This window comes from Psittacula echo (genome assembly GCF_963264785.1).
Source record: "Psittacula echo genome assembly, chromosome: 5".
Taxonomy (NCBI): domain Eukaryota; kingdom Metazoa; phylum Chordata; class Aves; order Psittaciformes; family Psittacidae; genus Psittacula; species Psittacula echo.
In genome coordinates, this window is record NC_137739.1 from 41404392 (window position 1) to 41430399 (window position 26008).

The 26008-nt window shown below is 45.1% G+C and overlaps 2 protein-coding genes across 6 annotated transcripts in view; one reads left to right on the plus strand and one right to left on the minus strand.

The window, feature by feature from the left end:
* Positions 1-5837, minus strand: part of ZFYVE26 (zinc finger FYVE-type containing 26) — a 52085-nt gene extending 46248 nt beyond the window's left edge. For all 5 annotated transcript variants that reach the window (XR_013956770.1, XR_013956771.1, XM_080617112.1 and 2 more), the window contains exons 1-4: positions 5677-5837; positions 5033-5245; positions 3538-3616; positions 2657-2746 (exon numbers count right to left, since the gene is read on the minus strand). Coding sequence is in view for 3 of the 5 variants with exons in the window: in XM_080617112.1 (XP_080473238.1) it covers positions 2657-2746; positions 3538-3616; positions 5033-5223 (360 nt within the window). In the remaining 2 variants the exon portion in view is untranslated. The remainder of the gene's footprint in view (positions 1-2656; positions 2747-3537; positions 3617-5032; positions 5246-5676) is intronic.
* Positions 5838-6847: 1010 nt separating this feature from the next.
* LOC308221820 (galectin-related protein A-like) lies at positions 6848-11627 on the plus strand. The gene is made up of 4 exons (XM_080619136.1): positions 6848-6969; positions 9362-9450; positions 10227-10401; positions 10746-11627. The coding sequence occupies exons 1-4, from the start codon at positions 6946-6948 to the stop codon at positions 10887-10889; spliced, it is 432 nt and encodes a 143-aa protein (XP_080475262.1). The 5' UTR covers positions 6848-6945; the 3' UTR covers positions 10890-11627.
* Positions 11628-26008: the final 14381 nt, after the last annotated feature.

The following is a 26008-nucleotide window of genomic DNA, read 5'->3' on the forward strand; positions in this document are numbered from 1 at the left end:
AAAAGTAGGACAAACTTGAAAGCTAGAAAGTAAATCAATTTGGAAACATCATATAACTGAGAAAATCCACCTTAACTAACATCTTTCCTAGAAGAATGGATATGCCTAAATACATAAAAAAATATAAAGAATTCTATAATATACATCTACATTATATGGGCCATGTGCCCATAAGCAAGTCACCTCAGATCACAGGCAGCTTCTACGGGCTAAAGCACTACCATATTCTACCTCTCAGCAGTGTTACCGATGTGACTGTATCTTCACAATTTTCATGATTAGCGTCCAGTCTTTTCTTTTTTTTTTTTTTTAATCCTTCTTTTACAGATTCATACCATTTATCAACTGCCTCATCTTCAACAATGTTAATTTTTCAAACTTGGTTAAAACATATTCAGAAGCAATCTCACAGACTTCTTCGCTAAGCAACAATCATTCTTCTTGCTAACAGAAGCAAATCTACAATTCCAAAACTAGGAAGGGGAAAACAAACAACAACAAAAAACCCTATTAGCTCTCACAGCAAGGGGTGGGAACGTGAGGGACAACCCAGTTGAACAGCAGTGGCACTTCTAGAACTATGTAAGTGCTGTTCTTGGCTGGAACAGACAATTCCAGCAATATGGAGGGGAGATGTGATTGGTGTACGCAAAATTTACAATATTAGAAGACAAGTCCACAACATCCTTTTCTTTATTTGCTGGATCAAAACATAGTGCTACCTACTGACGTACCTCTGACAGTAATTGTGACAAAGATAAGAGGTTGCTGAATCTTCTATTTCTGTGCAACACTGTAGACAATAGCAGAACCTTTCATGACCTTAGAGGTTAGATGGTAATGTACACAGACTTCCGCAGTCATGAACAGACTTCAAGCAGATTTATTTCAATTGATTGTCAAGTTCACCTTGCTTGCTTTCAGCCTGTAATTGTTAATTCTGTATCCTTAAAAGAAACATTGAACACCTTTCCCTTATTCGTATCTAAAAGCTGCAAATAGTGTCTGGATATAATAAATTTTCATTTTCAACTTTAAAAAGGCAAACAAAAAAAATTCTCTTAAAAGTCAGAACCTGTAAGACTAGATGCAACATCTGAGGACATTCCACATACCACGTCACATCTAATTCTGTTGTAACCGATGCCAAATTAGGACAGTTCTGCAGTTAGTAACTTTCTTGATTTTCTGCTCTATACTTGCTTTTGATATTAATCCATCTTTGCGTATTTCCATGTATTTCTCAAATAAATCAGTCTGCGTGTATTAATGAATTACAGAAAAACTGGTCCTTGACCTCAGAGTATACATCATACCAATTACCACATGATGTCAGTAGTAACACTACAGCACCCAAAAACTTCCAAGAACAGAGGAAAGGATGCATAGAAGGTGGAAACTAAGGTCTCAGAAGGAAGAAGAAGAAAATAGACATACTTGTAAAATGTGCTTGCTGACTATGGTTTATTTTGGCTCACAGTGGGTTTTATCTATAGACATATAATCATAAAGTTAAAAGTCTGTGGCAAGTAGCTGCAGTAAGGACTGAAGCATGTTAGAAAGATCACACAGAAAAGCTTGTTCCTTGCCTGCCTACAGCCTTCTCTCTAGCCACAGAAAGCACTTGCAGGCACATTGGATTAACTTCAGAAAGGGATCTGAATTACAGTCTCTTTCAGCTGCCTAGAAGATTCCAGAGGGACCTTGACATGCTTGTGAGGTGGGCTGATGCCAACCTTATGAAGTTTAACCATGACAAGTGCAAGGTCCTACACCTGGGTCGGATGAATCCCAGGCACAGCTACAGGTTGGGCAGAGAAGAGATTCAGAGCAGCCCTGCAGAGAAGGACTTGGGGGTGTTGGTCGATGAAAAAATGAACGTGAGCCAGCAGTGTGCGCTCACAGCCCAGAAAGCCAACCATATCCTGGGCTGCATCAAAAGGAGTGTGACCAGCAAGTCGAAGGAGGTGATCCTGCCCCTCTACTCTACTCTCGTGAGACCTCACTTGGACTATTGTGTGCAGTTCTGGTGTCCTCAAAATAAAAAGGACATGGAACTGTTGGAACAAGTCCAGAGGAGGGCCACGAGCATGATCAGGGGAGTGGAGCACCTCCCGTATGAAGACAGGCTGAGAAAGTTGGGGTTGTTCAGCCTGGAGAAGAGAAGGCTGCGTGGAGACCTCCTAGCAGCCTTCCAGTATCTGAAGGGGGCCTACAAGGATGCTGGGGAGGGACTCTTCATTAGGGACTGTAGTGACAAGACAAGGGGTAACGGGTTCAAACTTAAACAGGGGAAGTTTAGATTGGATATAAGGAAGAAATTCTTTACTGTGAGTAAAGGGTGGTGAGGCACTGGAATGGGTTGCCCAGGGAGGCTGTGAATGTTCCATCCTTGGTAGTGTTCAAGGCCAGGTTGGATGAGGCCTTGGGTGACATGGTTTAGTGTGGGGTGTCCCTGCCCATGGCAGGGGGGCTGGAACTAGATGATATTAAGGTCCTTTCCAACCCTGACTATTCTATGATTCTATGATTAATAACACATTACCACCTCAGGCACTTAAGTTAGCAGGAAGCATTAACTTTGATCCCCAAACCTGACAAAGTTGGACATTCTGCATAAATAACGACAAGAAGTAGGGCATACTAAGTAGCTCACCTTTAGGACTTCCTCAGAGACATCTTTCTGTAGTTCTTCCAAAACCAATAAAAATTCAGTTTCTCTCTGAAGAACAACTGGCACAGCTTTCTGAAATAGTGTAAGAGAAAGAAAAGACATTAATCAATAAAACTTTAAAGTATTTACATTGCATATAAACCCAATCTATTTTCATTAACATTTTGAACTATCTCTCTGCAGATACGTAATTCTCAGTTAGAAGCTATTCTACAATTAGGTTATGCTCCTGCACCAATGGATTCCATTTATCTATACATTTGCAAACAGAGATGAGTGTCACTTTGTCAGGAACTGCAATTCCATCAATGTGAGGATCTTTCCTCAGAAGGAAAAGAAAAAAACACAAGTATAAGGAGTGACAATGACAAAAGAATAAATAAAATAAAATTGTATGATCACACATCCCATGTACCAATTAAAAAAAAAAAAAAAAAAAGGAATTTAGACGAGCTTGCACCTGTCTGAAAACAGCAATACAAACAGCACATGCCTCACCACCTAAAGCTTATAAAGATCTGTCTGATGCCTGAGCTATTTAATCTTTAGTGTAAGAAAGATGTTGTGCAAATGCAAAAGCCAATACACTCATGCTTTCCACTTACAGAAATGCTCAATACTAAAAAGCCAGCTTCTGTTACCTAAGCAAAAAAAGAAAAATTCCATTTTTTCTCTTCCGTGTGGAGAAGATTAACCGTTATTTCTTAACAAGTTTGTTAAAAGAAAAAGCAGTGTGCCTCTCCAGCTACCTTGATTTTGTGAAACGTGGGAAAGTCTATAGCTTAAATAAGCACTAGGAAGGCCTTTTGCCCATGGAAGTCAGCTATAATTTGCACTTGGAAGTCAGCTAGATATTTCTGTACCTGAATCCTGGCAAGCCATTTTTCCAGCACAAGAAGCCAAAGCCATGCAGTTCTCCATGGGCTAGAATTCTGTTCCCATCTACAAAAGCAGTAAGGACATACACTGGATTATACAAGGTCATTCCAATTTCTAACATCCAGGAAAAGTCAGAGGTCATTTGGACTTTTATATTTATGCAGAGAAAACAGAATGGTGGTACTACTTACACATTAACTAAATGACATCTGCTGTGGAACTAACTGCTTTTAGATCTGAAAGATACCAAACATTACTGCCATAGTTCTTTACTTCAAAACCATGGCATTCATTTCTGGTCTAAAGTTCAGCCTGTGTAGCCCTCTTCAAGCAGATTTCTTTGAAATCCAACCACTTGCCAAATACTGACACTTCCTGTACTGTCTAGTTCTACCAGAAAAAAAGAAACTCAATTTCAGGTCAAAGCAGCACATGTGCAGCTCTATGTCCAGACTAAAAGTGAAGTAATTTACTAGTTAAACAAAGAATACTTCTAATTTCCATGAACTTTTCATGTGCTCCAGTACTTATACACACATTCTAAAACCTACACATACGTATAAGTTAGGGAACATATTCACTACTGTCAGAGGGATTATGAAAAGGAAAAAGCACAAGATAGTTTATGGGCCTTTAAAAATATCAACACTGCTAACAAAAGCCCTTAGATGGGATAGCCTAACTATCAAAGATAAAAAGACCAAAAATGCTTATGTCTCACATAGCCGTAAGCGAATTTATGTAACCATGTGCACACCTCCCTCCAGACTCATTTAATTGCTGTCAGCCTTAACTGTTTTTTAGAACTTTACCACAATGTTACATAAATGTTAATGAACATCTGCTTGGAGAATGGGAATACCAATGTTCCCTGAAGTGCTAGGAAGCCACCCTTCACATGCACCTACCTGAAAACCAGAGATCAAAACTAACTAGGATTGAGTAAAAGCAATGCCATTTCAAAATAAGAGCATGAGAGAAATAAATAAATAAATAAAAATAGCATAATATAATTTTTTTTAGAGTTTAAGTTTTTAAAAATTGAAAGGTCTTTCAAGGGCTAGAAACAAGAGAACAATTTAAATAACGCAGGGCTGATCTTGCTGGTTTCATTTCTAAATTAACTGGAGCTATCAAATTAATGCAATTTCAGGAGATGTTCCTTCTCTTTCTTATCCTTCAGTAAAATCAAACAAAATCGGTTCTGAAATGCTTACAAATAGTTTTAACCGTATAACAATCACCATGTCAACTGTATATACAAACACAGCTCATTATCCCAGTGGGCTGGGCAGCCTGCTAAGTGCTTGGGCAATGCTAAGATGTCAAAGTTCAGATTACAGCACATCTAGACACATTCAAGACACCTCAGCATTGAAGCAAGTGCTGCTTCCCAGATTCTACCTGTCTCCCACAGTCTCCACTAAACTGCTTGCTCCTCATCATTTCACGCTTGAGCCTACTGAACCAAAACAGTACCTTACTCCCATGGGACAAGCTACCAGAGCCTGAAGAATTGCTTCCACCTTCTTGGGGCCATCCCCGTGCCACTGGCTCAACTGGGGCACACACGCCTGCGCAAGCTCCCAGTCTCCATGCCGTACACACTCGCAGAAGAACCCGAACAGCTGCTCCTGAGACACTGCTTCTTCATTTCCAAAAGAGTGCATCTTCCCAGGACGGGCTGGTGACCTGGGGCAGGGTGACATACGCGAGGGTGGGTCGGTAGGGCTAGGGCACTAGCCCCGTTTCTTTTTCGCGCTAACAGCGCGCCCAGTCAGGGACAGGCAGAGAGCCAAGGCCATGCCTCAGGGGGATTCCTCCCACAGGGGAGGGGTGAGGAGCCAACAAGCACCGCGGGCTGACAAATCAGCTGCCGCTCAGCCATGACCGCCCCAGCCGGGAGAGCCCAGCGGCCCGCGGGATGCTCTCACCGCTCCGCACCACCGCCCGAACCCCGGGCCGCCCGCTCCGGCAGGCTGGGACTGTCTATTGAGGTGGTGGCGGCCACTCTCCCCGGGCCGCGCACCCTGCCGAGCACCCAACTACACCCTCGCCCTCCTCCGCAAGTTCCGGCCCAGACCTGCTCGGCTCGACGCGCCCCGTGGCGCGGTCCGCATTACCTGTCGGGCAGGACACGGCCACCCCGGCGACGCTGAGCTCTACTGCACCGGTCCGCCAACACCACCCCTCACCGCCGCCATCTTGGACACCACCTCAGCTGACCGAACAGCCGGGAGGGCACGCGGGCAGACATCCGCCCATTGGCCGAGCTGGGGCGGAATGTAAATAAACCGCCATCTTCCTTGGGGGAGCCTGACACCGCCTCAGGTGCCCGGGCAGCCAAGCCCCGCCCTCCCATCTGACCACGCCCCGGTCTCGGGCCTCTCGTGGTTTTGATTGACTCTCCCCCCAAAGCTGTGCCCCCCTGGCGCGCAGTGGGACCGCCCTGCTGCGGCGCCGTGCCGTGCTGAGGGGTACTGCTGGGGTGGGGGGAGTGTGCTCGCCGTCAGTCGGAGGGGAGGCTGTGTATAGGGGTATTACAGAGAATTATCATTTACTCTATATGTATACTTCACTTTATATAGGTCTGTAGAGGGATATAAGTTACATATATTTACTTACATATACATATATATAACATATCGCTATATATATTTTATTATATATTCCCTATATATATTTACTTGCATACATACTATTACTTATACATATACAAATATCTATTATTTTTATTCGAAACATATACTAGTCATATATAATACACTTATATTCAAAATATAATATATCCATACATGCATATATACATATATAATATACTTATATACATATATAATATATTCAAAAGATATCTACTATTATATTCAAAACATATACTATTAATTATGTACATGCAAGTAAATATATACAGGGAATATATATATGCATATATGTTACACATATTCTGTCCTTTGAGAGAGGACAGAAATATTATGCAAGTAAATAAATGACATGTTGCTTATATGAATTACACATACAAATACAATATGCTGTGCACACACACATAATTTTAAATTCATAAACGTGTAGGTATAGATACATCTATAGCTGCAGACACGGGCTTGCCAGGCACTCCTGTGTGGGGTGGCGGGGCCCTGCCCACCCTTGCTGTCCCCCAGCCCTCTCACTATCACCAGCCATGTTATTTGTGAGCTCTTGCAGTGGGACAAGGCACAGAGGACCATGACTCAGCTGCTTCGCTGGGTGGTGTCCAGCCAGTGTTTGGCAGAGATAATTTACCCCCAACATCCTCCCTTTATTCTGAGCTTTTTGTTTGCTTTTGTCCTGACACACAAAACAAAATTCCTCCAGGGACTGCTGCGGCTGGGGCAAGTGTAAGAGGCAGAGCGGTGATGACAGAGGAAAGGTGTCCCAAAGTAAGTGACTGAGTGAGTCCTCAGGGCTCCTGAATGGAAAATATGGGAAGGGGGCCATGTCCGTGTGTACCTGCTCAGAGATCCACCAATACACCGTGTAAGACGCTGCAGGAGTTTGTACCATTGCCTCCTATGGCATCCTGAGTATTTTTCACCTGTACTGTCAAGTCAGTATTGGCAGAGAAAGGGCTGTGGGTAGTCATGCCTCTGAACTTACTTCAGTGGTGCTAGATGAGCTATAAGTGCCGAAACCATATGGTTGTTGTGTGTTTGATCTATTCTGATTCCCTGTGCCTTTAATCATAGACTCATAGAATGGTTTGAGTTGGAAGGGACTTTAAAGATGATCTAGTTTCAACCTCATTGCCATGGGCAGGTTAATGATGGTGCTTATTATGGTACAACTCTGCGCAAACAATTCCTCAACGTGCACTTTCAATTTGGGGTATTATTTTATATCTTGTCTCATGTAGGCAAGGAATGAGCTTTAGTAGGACACAGGACCTGTAGAGGTTGAAGTTCACTTAGCCTGGGATCTTTTATGCTTATTACCCACTCTGTAATTGCTTTATCCAGTTTAAAGTATCTCCTTACAGTCAGACTCCTTACTTGAGGAGCTGCATCCTCAGCTAAGACGTCTCAGGTGGTTGACCTTTTTCTTTTGCTACAAAGTTCAAAATATACCTACTCACTTCTGCAAGGCTAAATGTGCTTTATTAACAATCAGCGGTAGTGCTGTCATTTTTGAAGGTACTTTTAAATTATTTTCTTCTAGTATTACCCTTGTTAGGAATTATTAATATATCTGTGAAGCTTTAAAGGCTGCTACATGTTAATATCAAGGTGGAAAAATAAATTGTTTAAGATCATCTTAGCAGAAAACATAACTAGTATATTGAAATTGAGAAATGGAGTGTAGACAAAACATTTTAAATCTTGGATGCGTGTTTCTGGTAAGCAAGGCTGCATTCAATAATGTAAAAATCTAACATTGTTTGTATTTTTTGACATTTAAAAATGGGTATGAAATACCCACAGCAACTAACACTGGAAGGCCATTTACTATGAGCAGACTTCTGTGTGTTTCCACACTGATGTAGTGCTTCTCATAGTCAAAATACTAAACCATGTTTATTATTTTATTAAACCATATTGTGCAGGTCTTCTAGCAAAAAATGTCTGAATTTTTGCCTTGGAACACTGGAACGATAACACACTTCTTTATCTACAATAGGGTCTGCTGTGAATCGCCTTGAAATATTATCAGTGTTAAGCAAATTGCTAATAATGCTTAGTGTTTTATAGCAGCTTCTTTCTAAGTGAATCTGCATAGGGAGTGATTACATGCTACAGTGTACTACTCTGTCATTTACATTTTAAAGCCATTTCTGAAACTGAAGTCTCAGATCGTCCCTAACACTTTTTTCCAAGATCGCTCTTTTATTTTTCCTTGTCAACCGTTACCTGTATTAATTTCTCCATCAATCATTGAGGCTGTTAGGGAAGGACTTGGAAAGTAAATACAGCTCTAATCTTTCGGTGGAGTTTGCAACTACAGGTCTCCGAATGGGACAAAAGTAGATCCACCAAGAAGCCGTTTTCTGGCTTTGATATAAACAGATGGGGACAGGTATGATTGGGATCATCTGTGAGGACACTGTTGTGTTTCTATCAACATGCAGGGGCTCAGCAGCATCTGTGCTGGCTTCATGCTCTTACAGTGGAGAACAGAGGCTACCTGGCCTGGTGTAAAGCCTGCTGGTGTCAAGTTAGCCTACTGAAATCTGTTAACAAATTTATGCTGGCAGAGTTAGTTCACAGAGAGCCTGCCCTCTGCATCATGCTGCCACAAAGCCTTTGATGTGCCGCATGGAGCCCTGCAACCAGATCTATTGTGTCATTACAGCATAGCAGCCATCACTGGCTCATCCCACATGTGTCAGCTATCTGGGTCCTGGCACTCTGTGTGGGTCACTGCAGCACTTGCAATACCTGTTCTAGTCTTGGGGAGTGGCATCAGTCACCTAAAGTCAGTGGTGGCTCTTCCCAGAGTCACCTATCAGTCAGGCAGAGCTCCAACAGTGGCCACTCTTTTTACTGACAGCAGTTTTGGTCAGAAACCGCTCAACCAGAGCTGGCTGTCTTGTCCTGGCAGCCGATGCCTCATTAGCAGTCATTCGTTCACTTACGGCAGCCTTCTTGCTTCACTCAGATACCAGAACTGACAGAATTTATACTGAAAGTACTAGAAGTACTTTAGGCCAGAAATATTTTTAAATTCTTCTGTACATGTAAAAATAAAATCAAAGTATATGAGGTGACCCAAGCAACCATTAAAGCTGGTTTACCCACAGCATCACCTACTGCAGCACGCTGTCACTGTTCCCTGCAGGTGGAGCATTATGTTGGTGAAATTAAAGGTGGCCTGAGACCAGCTATGAAACTCACAGTCATAGGAATGGTGCACTCCAACCCCAAGAGGTAGGTAAAGGGACTGGTGGGAGGTTCACCCTGTCACACATGCTCCTACCTGTCTTCCAAATTCAAAAGATTTCTTGAGAGTCTGTGCTCTTTGGAGGAAGAAAATCAAACAGATTCATAATTTATAGCTTTAATTTCCCGGCTCTTAGACTAAGATTAAAAGAGCAAGAAAGAATTCATTGTTCAGCCTTTCTGACTGCCCTGTCAGGATTTTCTACTTCTTGCTCTTATCTAATGCAAAACAGAGGGGCACACAAGTGGCATTTCTCCTCCAGGAAGAGGTGCAGTCTTGAACCTGAGTCTTGGTCATCTGCTGGGGGCTGGAATCATCACTATTTAAAAACTCGCGGTTTTTTGGCACAGGAGATGCAGGTTCATTGCTATGTTTAATGAGGACGACAGCAACTGTGCTTATCATTACACTTTCTTGCAACTACCGTGATCAACTCCAGTGCTTCCACTGGTAATAAAGACTTTGCTGTAACCTGTTTCAAGACACAACTTAGAATTGGCTTATGCACAAATGTTGGTTTGATTTCAGTCACAAGAGAGAGAAAGCAACATCAGAAGTCACTAGCATCCTACCGGAAACTGGAGGAAAAACAAAGACTAGACTGTTCTCGTACCTTTCTGCAGCTTCTAAGCCTGTAAAAGTCCTGTGTTTCAGTGTGACAAGAAATCAAGGGCTGTCTCTAGTCTTTACAGGCATCTGCTGTGTTTACCATGTCATTTTATCCTTCTGAAAGACCCTGTTGTTTAATTGGTATTTTTTTCAGCTTTTCAGTGATGCTGCTCTGTGATCCTGTGGATGCAAACGAAGATGTTGGGCTGTTATTTACAGTTAACTTTAGTGACAAATCCATCACCCGAAATGCAAGAATTGCTGGGAAGTGGGGAAGAGAAGAGAAGACTATTCCCTACTTCCCATTTACAGCAGGCGACACATTTAAGGTAATTTTTGGGCTACTATGAATAGAATGGAGAAAAGGAGAGAAAGGCTGAAGGCTACATATATGACCACAAATAGCTAGCTATTGACACTGGTGGGTTAAGTGGTCTAGTATGACACAGAAAGCAACACTTCAAGCCCTTCTCTAGTCTTAGAGAGAGAACTCACTATAAGGAGCTTTACAGAATCATCTCAGCCGAGGGTAGGTTATTTATTAGGGGCATTTTAGAAAAATGGGTAGAGTTTGTGCTTCACTATCCCCATCACATGGGGTTCTAAGTCCATGATGGTGAAATCAACTCTGATGCTGATCTCTAACACTCTCCCCTGTCCTTTTCCATTGCAGATGGAGCTCTTATGTGAACATCAGCAAATACGAGTCTTGCTTGATGGACGGCAGCTCTGTGACTTCACTCACCGCATTCAGCCCCTGAACTTGGTGAAAGCTTTGCAGATCTCAGGGGACATCAAACTTACCAAAGTGGCTTGAAAAAAAATGAGACCGCATATCACCAGGGGACAGAGGCAAATGTACTTTTTTCTGTCTGAGAAATGTTTTATCTTTTCCCCCTGGCTGATTCTGGAGAGTGGGAACTGTATCTTTCTAATTTGCTGATGTGTTTGAAATATACACTTTTTTTCCTCATACACACTCAGCAGTTGCAGAGCTGTGGCTCATCCTGATTTACTCTCCTGGTAAATCAGAGAGCCTTTGCTGAGATACTCTTCTGGCTTCACAAAACGCAAGATTTATGATGCTATGCAGTATTTCACATCCTCTAACCCCCCTGGCATGTCAGCTGGAGGAGCTCAGTCCTTTGAAGTGGGATGGCGGTTACCCTATGACTAGAACTGGACAGTGTGCAGATGGTAGGTCTGAGAAAAGAGAAGCAGGAGATTTTCATATAAGCTAATAATGGAGCCTGGTGGGCCCCAGCAGGGTTCACGTTATCAGGAGGAATTGTTTTTCCTGGGAGCTCTGCTTAATCAGGAAAAAGCCATCTATGCTTCCAGTACAGAGCAATAAATGCCTTACCAACATCACTGTCTTTTACAGATAGCATGAATTGTAAGTTTTCAACAGCTGGGCATTTCACAGTCTTCTCTGGACCAGCCCTAGGAAATGGTATCTGTAGTTCAAACTGCATTGCACATTGTTATACCTAATTAAAACTGCATCTTTGCTGGCAAACTTCTTTACCAGGTCTGTTAAATATTTCAATGCACATGAGTGTTCTGCTGTTATTTCATTGCTCATTATCTTTAGCCAGCTGGAGATGCCCTCGGGGCTGGCAGCTGGGTCTGACTGCCTCCGGGTGAGTGTGTCTTGGAAACATGGACAGATGACAGAAGAACAGGGAAAAGCAGTTGCAATGTGCTACCGCTCCCTCGGGGGCTGCGGACAAGAGTAAGATTAAAAAGACAATACCAGACCCTTCTCATGACATTTCATAGCCCAGAAGCATTGTGGTGGGGGAAGAGCAGTCCCTGGTGCAAGTGCCCCAGTGGGCTGTAGTTCGGGAAAGATGCCTGTCTGGGGGCTTTTCCCCATCTGCTCTGCAGCCCTTCACTGCTTGTCATGACTTGAGTCCCCTAACGAGGCTGAGTTGGCCATGGGATGTCAGAGCTGCAAGGCTGGACCAGGCCACCAACTGAGCAATGTCCCGGAGCCCAAAGTCATTGTCTACCATAAGGAGGTTGGTGGTGTGATATTTCTGGACCCTTGTGCTTCCTACTGAGTCTACAAAGACCCAAAGGTGAGATGCTGGGGGGGGGAGTACGTTTGTGTGGCTAACAAAAGGGAATAACTGCTTCAGTTTTCTGAGAGGGATATGGGCAGTGTAAGTTAATATTCAGGGATCTTTCTACAGTGTCTGGAAAGAGAAATGCACGTTGGAGGGGAGATTCCTCCCCCATCTCTGGTGCCAAGTGCTGAAGACACGTACGCCTCTCCGTTGCTGCACAGGAACCCTGAAGGATGGGTTCAGTCCAGTTTCTCCATTTCCTTGCGTGTGCACAGGCACACAGTGCCATCCAGGCACCTGGGGGCCCCTAGACATCTGCATGGCCCGGCAGATCCAACGCAGGACCTGGGATAAATCTGTCCCCTTCCAGAGAGGCCAACTGAGGCGAGGCAGGATGCCCTGGTCTTCTCAGAGAGCACCGCTTGCTTAGGTTTAGACAACTGAATCTAGCCAAAGAAGTTTCGCTTTTGCATCCTTAAAACTGGGTCAGCAGGTCTCTTCTGGACCTTGACAATTTGAATAACAAATTCCGTGACTGGAATTGTTCTGAGCTGCGTATTTCTTTTTCTGCATTCGTTCTTACCTCTTTTGTTTGATTTCCCTTGCTGTTCAACTTTTCCAAACGCTGAAGCACCTGAAGAGACAGTTCCTCAAGGCAGCTTGTGTTTCTGTTCTCTCTGAGTGTGCTTACTGGGTAGCAACAGTCACTGGGCTTCTTGTTAGAAACTTCCTTCTCTGGATGTGTGATCTAGTTCGTTGCATGGTGTCGTGGTTTAAGCCCAGGCCGTAAATCAGAACCACGCAGTCCACTTCCCCCCCCACCTTTCTTCCCTCCGCTTCTGGAGGGATGGGGAGGAGAATCAAAAGAATGCAACTCCCACGGGTTGAGATAAGAACAGTTTAATAACTAAGGTATAACACAAATCACTACTGCTACCACCATAATAATAATGATAAAGGAAATAACAAGGAAGAGAATACAACTACTCACCAACCGGTACCTCACCCCCACCCTGCCATGATCCAGCCCTTCCGGGAACTCTCAGTTCTACATCCTCGGCATGACGTGCTGTGGTATGGAATACCTCTTTGGTTAGTTTTGGGTCAGGTGTCCTGTCCCTGCTTCCTCCCGGCTTCTCCTCCTCCCTGGCAGAGCATCAGACTCACAAAGTCCTTGGTCAGGGTAAACATTCTGACCAGTAACTGAAAACATCGGCTTTATCAATATTTTTCTCAGGCCGAAAGTCAAAACCACAGCGCTGCACCAGCTACTTAAGAAGAAGAAAAACTGACTGCTGCTGCTGAACCCAGGACACATGGGTAAGGCTCTCCTAGTAAGATTCATGGCTCTGGCTCAGTACACCACATTCCCTCTGCGTTGCTGGAGGAGGGCAGCCTGTGCAGGAGCACAATGGCAGGGCACAGACCAGCTGCCGGCTGGTGGTGGCTGTGGCACACCTGATCTCCTCACCCAACCGGTCCATTTGCACACTAACACCGTAGTCTTGCCAAAAATACAAATCCTGCCGGAGAGTAGGGGCTAAAAATCTATTTCCTGGAGGTATCCTGAGCAGTTTCTCAAGTGCTGGCTGGGTCAGCCCTCATCACGTCTCCACACACAAGTGCATTCAGATGACTTTGCCATCGGTCAGCAGCGGCACGCACGGGAGGAAAAATTCCGGCTGTCCTCTTGCTTTGCAGCTTTCACACCACTGACAGGTTCATGGGGGCAAGTGCCTTCCTGATCTTCAAATACATGGGCAAAACGTGGGGTACACAGCTAGTGCCATTGAAACTTGGAGCTGGAGGAAGGCCGATCAGCCACCGGCATCTGTTCTCAGCGAGGCCGGATGTGTGAGATTTGCAGTGTGTTCTCTAGCCCTAGAGCTGCTCTGTAACATTGGTGACATTGGTGAAGCGGGAGGAGCTCCTTCATTTCCATGGGCCCCTATGTCACGGTCACTCTCCCTTTTAACTTCCCAGGTTGCACAGCTATCTCCCAGTCTCGATGCCTACGCTTGTCTCTGCAGCACGAAGGCACTCTAGGAGCCAAATTAATATCCTTGCTCTTGGATCCTTGCTCTTCTCTCTTCCTTCTCATTTTCTTTGCTCTCAAAGAAGGGATCCCTCTCTTCTTTACTACTGATTCTCAGGTGCTGATCACTGGCCAGATGGTGCTGCCACTGCGTGGGCCAGTATGAAAAATGGCTGGCAGGAGATTTCTTCCACTGAGCTCTGTTTGGGCCTGCAGGGAGATGCATTGTCCTGGGCAACATGTTCACGCTGTCGTGCCCAACAGAAGGTCCAGCTGGTCCCTGCCCAGCCTCCACCTGCCCCTTCAAGGGCCTCCTGAAGGGAGCCCATTCTTACTCGCTAGATGTCTTCTGCTTAGAGTTATGCTCTGGCCACTTCACCTATTTGAGACCCTGCAAGATCCTGCAGCTTCTCCTGAATTACCTCGTGTCTTCTTAGATGTATCTGCCCCTGTGCTTCTTTTATAGGATGTCTTACTGAACTTTCTAGATGATCAGGTGTTTTAGTCTGCATGCCATGTCTTAAGCAGAACTGCAGGAACAGAAAAGAGAACTTAAAAGCAAGCTCAGAAGTTGCCTGAAACTGTTCCTACAGGCAAGCAAAGTAATTAATCGTTAATGGAAAAAATAGATACAAAACATTCAGATATTTTGCCTGAAATAAAAGAAGGCCTCAAGCTTCCCCTTCCTGCCCCATCCCCGCTTCTTAAATATGTCCGTGATTTGCTCTGCTGCTGGAGATGTGCCCCTGTAGTATCCAACATGTGCGACTGCATGGCTTCTGCTGCAGCCCCTCTGATGCAGAAGGAGCCCAGCTGCACTGGTCTTTAGCCTGCACCGTCCAGAGGCACGAAAAACAACGGACCTTTCCTAAGAAAATGCGGAGCAGCTTACAGTTTACGCTGCTGTTTTCCCTCTAGCCTGAGATCTTTCCTAGCCCTTGCTTGGGGCCACACCACCTTGCTGGACTGAGAGAAGACTCCAGAAGCTGGGCCCTGATTGTCAAGAATCTTGTGATTCGGTTGGGTTTGGGGTTTTTTCTGTGTATGTATTTGGTGCAGGCAGGCCTGTACGAGCACCTCTGTGGGACGAGGGAGGAGGAAAATACGCAGTGTCCAGGTAATATGTAGTCCACATGAGAGGCTGGAGGGTCACATTTCCATGTCCTGACTCAGCTATTCCTTAGGCCAGGCTCCACTGACCAGCTCTTCAAGGCCATTTAGATACTGGACTTCCCAGTATGGTTAAGCATCTGACTCAAGCTGACAGACTCCTGGGCAACTGCATACTCTGAGGTTAGGAGTCCAGTTATGAGGCTAGTTGATTTTTTCGTCTCAGCCTCATGAATCCCAGAAAATCAATTGCAGAAATTACTTCTTTTTCAGAAGGACATAGTTTTTACTGTTATTTTCCTCGGGCTGTGAAGAGGGACTGTGAGACTGGGAAAATGCCCATTGGTTATCTAAAACCTGATAGTTTTCTGTGGCTCTATTCCCCAATTTCCTCTTCCCAGCTGAAGAGACAATACCAGTGCAGAAACAGCTCTTCTTCCACAGGGGAAGAAACAGCAAAAAGGTAACGAGCTGTTAGCTACCTGGGCAACATGCAGACAGGTATAGAGGTAGGACTGTGAAAGGATTCAGGTGTTGCAGGGCTGAGTATTTCAGGGCTTTACCTCATACATTTCTCTGTCCAGCCCTGATTTGAGTTCTGTACGGATCCTGGGAGAGCTGGACATGTACGAGTGGGATTCACCAAAGCATAACTTAGAGAACCAACAATCTGCAAAGAGGTGGTTCTGTGGATAGAGGGCTATCAAATTCTTCTGTGGCTTCAGGGAAGATGTATAGCATGTTGTCTTCAGAGTGATTCTGGAGCCTCTGCAGAGTCTGGCTGTCAGATATGGGTACTCAGATAACATGAGGAATTTCATGAAAATAGTGTATCAGCAGGCTGGTTGGGGGTTTTAATCATCTTATACATTCCATTATACCCTCTGGTGGTGCGGAGAATGTCTCAGTTTCTATAAAAATCTACATTTACCATGTACGAAACCATCATTTTCATCTATTCAAACTGCCTTCTGAGAACAATCATGTTTATAGAGCGCGGGAGGTTCAAACGCACTGACCTATTTAAAAAAATGTAATGATACCAAAGTCAAGATTAGTAGACAAATAATGGAAGATTTGATGACTTGAAGTAGAAAAAGCAACAGTCATAACTGCTATTGGAGCTTTCAGTCCCAATGGCGTTCCACATAAATGGATTTACTGTCACAATCAGGAGGAAAAGTCTCATTTCTATGACTGGGTGGTTTTACCCAGTATCTTCAGCACAGGCGTTTGCCTGGAATAACTGCCACTGGTCTGGTTTGATACTCAGCATCCTGTACTGCTGTGGGCCATTACCAGCACAAGAATAATTTGTATACTGGAGAGGAAGATCCTTTGGTCTTTTGCAATCTAACAGAGAACCAAATGGTAGAGCAGACAGACTGACAGACACTTTGTATGTTTAGCATTAGTGATTATCCTAGCAGCTGGGTTGTGGCTTAGCACAGGACTCTTGTGTATACCAAGAAAGGCAGCCTTAGACACCAGGACCTTTCATGACTTTGATTCAGTCACAGTCTTAACTAATCAAGTTTATAAACCCCTTCATAAAGGGGAAAGGAACAAGGCATTTCTGCTTTAGGATAAAGCGCACAACCTGAATCTGTCAAATATAGACTGAACACTTGTACAAAAGTAATTCTTTTCTTCCACCTTGGAATATTGTATCTCTCTCTTTCTTCGTAAAGCCCTCTTTGCCTGTATCCACTTGCTGTCTTTTGTTAGATGATTAAGTTCTTGGTGGGGAATTATTCTGGATCTACATGACTCCTAGGCACCTAAGATGCTGGTCTGTCAGGAACTGCTGGGTGCTATGGAGATACAAATAACAAAATAGACTATCTAAGAGCAAAACAACAGTCACAGACAATGAGAGCAGGAAACTCGGTCACAGATGTGACTCGTCATTTGGCAGGGAGTCCACCTTAGTCATGTCAGTGGTTTGATTGCCTCAATCCACTGTGCTCGCTCTGCCTTGGAGCTGGCCTGGATATAAGAATGAATGTCATTTTTTGTGATGATTTTGAAGAGATTGCCTTGCACATTGCCCTTCACTCCTGCAGAGAAAAAAATACGGCAGATCAGGAAGCTGCAGGGAGAAATGCTTTGTGGTGAATGTGAAGCTTCATAAGGATGACTTTTAATTTAGTGAATTAGAATATCAGACCTTTCCATTTCATTAGAGATAGCTCTTGTGTCTTTGATTTCCCTTCTGCAAAATGAAGATACAGTACAGACACCCCTCACATAGACTGTAGGAACTACTGTTCACCATGCATCAGATATAAAATAGCCACTGTTTAAATGGAGAATCTTACTTGAGTTGTACAATGGAGGGATGAACTCCTGACCAGTTTGTGCAGTAGATTAGATTTGCTTATGCCCAACCTAGGGTTCCTCTTAGCAATGGGCTCTATTTTTCTTGCCCCCTTCCCCCCTGCACCTCATGTTTTTCAGACCCTGTCTTTTGTCTTTAGAAAGACGTTTCCTAATTAAGATCCACACCTTGTGCTTACTGCCATAACATAAATTGCTTTAACAGCAGAAACTCTTATCTGTGAGGGTGAAGTTCTGGACAAATGCCCCAGCTAAGCATATTTCCTAGCAGAACTGGGGTTTGTGTTGCTGTCTTCAGGTTTCTCTTACATTTGGGTTCTAGCAGATGGAAAAGGAAAAGGTAAGAGCATGAGTAGAGAGAACACACAGAAAAGGGATGGCATCAGGGGACGGCTCAAGACTGAGTTTAACAACATCCAAAAAAGAAACTGTTTCCTCTTTGTCTGTTAATTCTGGAATATTAATGAGTGGTTTAGACTGTCTCAAAGGTCATCTGACTGAGAAAAGCCCTTAAGAAGGGGAACACCCAAGAGAAGTGGAAATAACCCTAGAAAAGTCCCTCCTGGTGTGGACAACCCGGCAGTACGGGGATTTTTTTCTGATGTGCCTCTTCCCCTGCTTGCAAAGGGGAAGGGGAGGCCGGCCCACTTGTGCATACAGAGACAGCCACACACACAAACCCACACCTAAACACTGCATTGCTATGGCATCAGTATGTACGTATGAACGCTTAGAGGCTCGTGCTTACCTGCTGGGACTCCGTTATCCTCCAGAGCTGAGACAAGACAGCCACGCAGAGAAAATCCACCTACTGGCCTGTGTTCTTCCTGCAAAGAAAAAGGAAATGAGGCTTATTGGGAAAATAGCATCATTCGAATAATTTTCAAGAGCACATCAATTAATTTTATGAAGGTGGAGATGTAATACCAGTCTTTCCAGGTACAAAACACCCATGTTATACGAGAAGTCAATTAGGACACGTAATTAAATGCACTACTATGTTGTTTCAGTCTGAGATGTTTGACGGATGTGTCTGGGAGTGGTGGAGATCAATTAAACACACGGGTAGGACAACAATCACATTCCAAACTTACGTATCGTCTTATCAATAACAATTCATATTAAAATATATATTTCTGCTGCTTTTCAGTGAGAACACAGCGGAAAACAGATGGGAAAAATTTGACTGTTTTCACTAGGAGGCTGTTGCCCTTGTCTGGTCTTCAGATTCTGCAGCTTGAGTTTAGGACATTACAAGGGTGAGTTGCAGCGCAAAAAAAAAAAAAAAGCCCACAAAGAAACAGGCAACAGAAAATGAACCAGCTCCATAAGCTCTCTTCACTGTTCTGGTGTTTGTATTTTCTTTAAAAAGTCGCATAAAGCATTTCTATACATGTTCTTTTAGCAACATGTTAGCCTTTGGCATACCCTACACACCTGGGGTGGATGGATCCATATGCCCTTCTGGGTTGCTCACATTGATTATTATATCCATTCAGATAAATTCTACTATTCCCTGAGCAAGTTTAAAACTGAGTAGCTGTAATGCCTGCAGATACTTTGGCATCAAGAAGACCCTCCCCAGTGTTGGAATAAAAGAATGAAAAATCCCAGTAGCAGTATGACCCTCAAGTGGTGGGATGTCAGCCCAGAAAGATCACAGCCCAGGAAGAATCCCTGCAGGAGCATGGTCCCAGGCTGTGTGGGTACAGCAGAAGACAAATCCCAAGAAGACTCGGCTGAGGAAAAGGAATCTCACTGGGCAAAGACAGGAGGGAAGATACAGGGGTAGAAAACCCTACAAGGACAATCTCCAGGGTAAGGCGAGAGAGGTCTTAATCCCCAGGAAATGGATAGAGGAAGCCAGAAGGAGATTTGAGTAAGAGAAACATTTACAGCATAATTGTATTTTCATTATGACGTGCAGGTCTGTAAGAGGATTTCTGGGGGTAGCAAATCCCCACTCACCTACCTTAGTGGGGTCATAGTAGTGCAGAAAAGCAGGATCAGCTCTCAAAACAAATCTCCTCACCTTCCAGTTTTTCCTCTTGTGCCCCTGCAAAACACAAGAATTAAAGTTACCAACAGTAAATATCCCCTGAAATGACCATTTCCCTGCAGGCTGTAGGGGACACCTAAATAGGTACTGAAAAGAAGAGGTTTCGGAGCCAACAGAGAAAAATCTTTTCTGACATCTTGGTAACTCCCAGGATTTTCTGCTTAACATCCTTCTTCATACATTGATAATTCCTTCCTCTCTCCCTTCCTTGTGCTAAGAACCAAGAAAACAGAGTGACAGGACCAGGCGATTATATTCCTGATTCCTTCTCTTCATTTGAGGTTAAATCCATCTGATAATCCACTTTTCACAACACTAAAATCACAGCTCACAGTACAAAGCTCCAGAGTAGAAAGGTGGTCACGTAGGGTTCTCTCTGCAGGTGGCTGCGTTATGCTTTGAAACAGCGTGACTGATCCCCGTCTTGCTCGTAGCAAGGGCTGAAAATCAAGTCTTGCAGCCTAGAGGTGGGATCCTGTAAAGAGGACTTTCTTGTGGCCAAAGAAAACAGGTCTCACTCCTACCAGAGCATCCACGTGTACATGAGTGACTCTCCAGAGGTAAATGTCCACTTCATGTAAAAGTCAGTCTACTCAGCTTTGAAATTCGTCTGGAGCCAGCAGAATTCCATAGCCGCTCACATGAACTGGATGGGGAGGTTCTCCTCAGGCTTCGCTTCACACCTTACTAGAAGCTGGAAGCAGTTGGCTAACGTGAAGCCAGGAGATGAGTCAAAATCCCTACCTGCTTTAGGAAAACTGGCACCCTGCATTCACCGGGTCCCAAAGGTTGGGGGGAGACGGTGGGTTGGGCCTTGCTGGACGCAAGGACACAGCATCTGCCTGGCCTGACACAGCGTGGGCCTTGGTTGCCACCCTGTCAGCACTGAACCTCAGCGCTTTCCCAGCACATATTGCCTCTATGCGATTTATCCCCAGCTTCCGCTGCCCTTGCGAAATTTCACATCCTAAATACAACACAGTTGTGCATGCAATTTGTGCCTCTTCCTTTGAGACCTTGTAGCCATTCAGGCCTAGCTGGTTCAAGATTTCAGTAGTTACTTTTATGCACAATGACTCTTGTTCTGTTGCGATAAAGATGTCACCTACATATTGCAATAAGAGGTATTGTGATCTCGGTACCTGTACCTTTCCTTGGGTAGTCCATATTTCCAGTTCCTTGGCTATCTGGTTCCCAAAGAGAGTTGGGCTGTTCTTAAATCCTTGTGGAAGTCTGGTCCATGTTAGCTCTGTCTTTCGTCCATTCTGTGGGTTTTCCCATTCAAATGCAAACAGTTTCCTGCTACTTTTATCAAGAGGAATGCAGAAGAAGGCATCTTTTAAATCAATCACTGTAAACCATTTATACTTTTCCTTCACAGATGTTAACAATGTATAAGGGTTTGCTACCACCGGGTGGATATCTTTTGTTATTTTATTTATGGCCCTCAAATCCTGTACTAACCTATACTCACCGTTTGGTTTCTTCACAGGGAAAATTGGTGTGTTATATTCTGATTCACATTCTTCCAAGATCTGATATTTTAAAAATTTCTCAATTGTTTTTATAATCCCCTATCTCGCTTCTAATTTCAGGGGATATTGTTTAACTCTTACTGGCCTAGCTCCATCTTTTAGTTCCACTATCAGTGGCTGAGCCGTTTTTGATTTTCCTGGAATTTCTGTTTCACAGTATCACAGTATGTTAGAGATTGGAAGGGACCTCAAAAGATCATCTAGTCCAATCCCCCTGCCGGAGCAGGAACACCTAGATAAGGTTACACAGGAATGTGTCCAGGCGGGTTTTGAATGTCTCCAGAGAAGGAGACTCCACAACCCCCCTGGGCAGCCTGTTCCAGTGTTCTGTCACCCTCACTGAGAGGAAGTTTCTTCTCAAGTTTAAGTGGAACCTCTTGTGTTCCAGTTTGTACCCATTACCCCTTGTCCTATCACTGTTTGCCACTGAGAAGAGCCTGGCTCCATCCTCATGACACTCCCCCTTTATATATTTATATACACTAATAAGGTCCCCCCGCAGTCTCCTCTTCTCCAAACTATAGAGACCCAGCTCCCTCAGCCTTTCCTCATAAGGGAGATGCTCCACTCCCTTAATCATCTTTGTCGCCCTGCACTGGACTCTCTCCAGCAGGTCCCTGTCCTTCTTGAACTGAGGGGCCCAGAACTGGACACAATATTCCAGATGCGGTCTCACCAGGGCAGAGTAGAGGGGAAGGAGGACCTCTCTCGACCTACTGACCACCCCCCTTCTAATACACCCCAGGATGCCATTGGCCTTCTTGGCCACAAGGGCACAGTGTTGGCTCATGGTCATCCTGCCATCCACTAGGACCCCCAGGTCCCTCTCCCCTACACTGCTCTCTAACAGGTCATTCCCCAACCTATACTGGAACCTGGGGTTGTTCCTGCCCAGATGCAGGACTCTACACTTTCCCTTGTTATATTTCATCAAGTTTCTCCCTGCCCAACTCTCCAGCCTGTCCAGGTCTCGCTGGATGGCAGCACAGCCTTCGGGCGTGTCAGCCACTCCTCCCAGCTTAGTGTCATCAGCAAACTTGCTGACAGTACACTCAATTCCCTCATCTAAATCATTGATGAATATATTAAATAATACTGGTCCCAATACTGACCCTTGAGGCACTCCACTAGATACAGGCCTCCAACTGGACTCCGCCCCATAGACTACAACTCTCTGGCTTCTGTCCTTCAGCCAGTTTGCAGTCCACCTCACTACCTGATCATCCAGGCCACACTTCCTCAATTTAGCTATGAGGATGCTGTGGGAGACCGTGTCAAATGCTTTGCTGAAGTCAAGGTAGACCACGTCCACCGCTCTGCCATCATCCATCCACCGTGTTATTTCCTCATAAAAGGCTATGAGGTTGGTCAAGCATGACTTCCCCTTGGTAAAGCCATGTTGACTGCCCCTCATAACCCTCTTATCCTTGACATGCCTTAAGATGGCATCAAGGATAAGGTGTTCCATCACTTTCCCAGGGATGGAGGTGAGGCTGACCGGTCTATAGTTACCCGGATCCTCCTTCTTGCCCTTTTTGAAGACTGGAGTGACATTTGCTTTCCTCCAGTCCTCAGGCACCTCTCCCGTTTCCCAAGAGTTGGTAAAGATGATGGAGAGTGGTCTAGCAATGACTTCTGCCAGTTCCCTCAGCACCCGCAGGTGCATCCCATCTGGACCCATGGATTTATGGATGTCCAGATTGCTCAACTGGTCCCTAACCCATTCCTCGTCGACTAAGGCAAACTGCTCCAGTGACCTGACTTCATCTGAGGTCTCAGGAGTACAGGGCTCTTCAGGACTGCCTCCGGCAGAGTAGACTGAGACAAAGAAGGCATTCAATAACTCTGCCATCTCTGTATCTTCTGTCACCAGGGCACCCATCCCATTCACCAGTGGGCCAACCTTGCCTCTGGTGTTAGTTTTATCAGCTATGTATTTGAAAAAGCTCTTTCTGCTGTCCTTGACCCCTCTGGCCAGATTTAATTCTAAGGAGGCCTTAGCCATCCTAGCTGCCTTCCTACATCCTCTAGCAGCAGCCTTATATTCCTCCCGAGTGGCCAGCCCCTCCTTCCATGACCTATAAACTCTCCTCTTCCACTTGAGCACACCCAGCAGTTCCTTATTTAGCCACACAGGTCTTCTGGTCCTCTTCCTTGACTTCCTACGTGTCGGGATGCTCTGCTCTTGAGCTTGGAATAAGCAATTCTTGAATGTCAACCAACTATCTTGGGCCCCTTTACCTTCAAGCAGCCTTGCCCATGGGATTTCCCCTAGCAATTGCTTGAAAAGGCCAAAGTTTGCCCTGCTAAAGTCCAGGGTTGCAATTCTACTTGCTATTGTACTGGTCCTATCACACAAGATCCTGAATTCCACCATCTCGTGGTCGCTGCAACCAAGGCAGCCCTCAACCTTTACTGCTTCGACCAGACCCTCCTTGTTAGTGAGGATGAGATCCAGCAGCGCTCCTCTCCTGGTTGGCTGATCCACCATTTGGATGATGAAGTTATCATCCATACACTGGAGGAACCTCCTGGACTGTGGCTGGGTTGCTGAGTAGTCCTTCCAGCAAACATCAGGGAAGTTAAAATCCCCCACAACAACCACAGCCTGTGACTGTGAGGCCGCTCTCAGCTGCCTGTAGAAGGCCTCATCAACTTCCTCACCCTGATCTGGTGGCCTGTAACAGACACCCACAACAGTATCGCCCCTGCCAGCCTGCCCCTTAATTCTCACCCACAGACTCTCAACTCGCTCATCCCCTGTTCCTGGACAGAACTCAGTACCTTGCAGCTGCTCTCGCACATAAAGAGCAACCCCACCACCCCGCCTGGCTGGCCTGTCTTTCCTGAAAAGGACATAGCCCTCCATGACTATATTCCAGTCATGTGAGCTGTCCCACCACGTCTCTGTAATTGCCACCAGATCATAATCTCCTGACTTAACACAGGTCTCCAACTCCTCCTGCTTATTTCCCATGCTGCACGCATTGGTGTACAGGCATTTCAAGGAGGGAGCTGAGCTCACCGATTTCACCCTAGGATTATAGGAGGCCTCTCAGTCTTCATCAATTCTAGAGTGCTGCCCCACTGGGGCAAGCCCAGTTACAACCCCATCCCCCTTCGAATCTAGTTTAAAGCTCTCCAAATGAGCCCTGTTAATTCATGCCCCAGCATCCTTTTGCCTCTGTGAGTTAAACATTTCCTACGTGCCATCATCCGGACTGGAGCCTTATAAAACCAGCTGTTATCAAAGAACCCAAAGCCCTGCTTTTTTTTTTTTTTTTTTTTTTTTTTTTCCCAAACTGTCGGTATCACAGCCTGCTCTACCTCCACTGGGATCCGAGCAATGGGTTTATCTTTGAGAACCAAAATCTGTCCTGCTTTTGATTCGGGAATTTGCATTGTTAATTCACCATTTGCAAAGATAATCACTGCATCCAATTTAGCTAATAAATCTCTTCCTAAAAGGGGAATAGGGCACTCAGGTACATACAGAAATTCGTGTATCAATTCTTTCCCTCTAAATCGCAGGTCTAGGGGCTGCAGGAATGGCCGTGTTTCCTCCTTCCCTGTGGCTCCTACAACTTGTCGTGGTTTAAGCCCAGGCCGTAAATCAGAACCACGCAGTCCACTTCCCCCCCCACCTTTCTTCCCTCCGCTTCTGGAGCGACGGGGAGGAGAATCAAAAGAATGCAACTCCCACGGGTTGAGATAAGAACAGTTTAATAACTAAGGTATAACACAAATCACTGCTGCTACCACTAATAGTAATAATGATAAAGGAAATAACAAGGAAGAGAATACAACCGCTCACCAACCGGTACCTCACCCCCACCTGCCATGATCCAGCCCTTCCGGGAACTCTCAGTTCTACATCGCGGGCATGACATGCTGTGGTATGGAATACCTCTTTGGTTAGTTTGGGTCAGGCGTCCTGTCCCTGCTTCCTCCCGGCTTCTCCTCCTCCCTGGCAGAGCATCAGACTCACAAAGTCCTTGGTCAGGGTAAACATTCTGACCAGTAACTGAAAACATCGGCTTTATCAATATTTTTCCCAGGCCGAAAGTCAAAACCACAGCGCTGCACCAGCTACTAAGAAGAAGAAAAACTGACTGCTGCTGCTGAACCCAGGACAGTATCCACCCCTTATTCCATGCCATTCACGTCATGCTCAGATCCCACATTATCCATATACCCTCACTCTCATTTCAGTGCACTCTTATCTTAGTGCACGGACCAATCCCTATAAAGCTGCTGAGTCCATTTGGTCCATGATGGTGGGCTCCATCTCTTGTAACAGTCTTTCAGAGCAGGTGAGGCCCATTGCAAAGTCCACCCCTCGATCATGAGTCCATCTCTGTGTTGCATCTCCGCCCTGATGGATGGGCCCATCAGGCTTAAAATAATTCACCCTCCCCTGTAGCAGTCTCTGCAACTTGTTGTCGGGGACTCCACACAGCTGCCTTCCATCTCCGACGCTTCCAAAGCACTGGAGGGGCCCAGTGGATTAGATACTCGCCCATACTGTCCCACGCACCGTAACACACATGACTGTCCAGCCTTGGGGAAAACCTCTCGGTCCCCCTGTATTGTCTAAACCCAGACAAGACCCAAACCTGACTCTGCTTAACTCTCGGGATCAGACAAAATGGTCGTGGGTAGAACACACTCTGTGTGTGTGCCAACATGGTGATCCCCATCACAATCAGCAGGCAGGTCCCAAGGGTACCCAAAGGCCATTCAAAACCTTCAAAACTCTCAAATGCTGCTGCTGTACTTGTCACT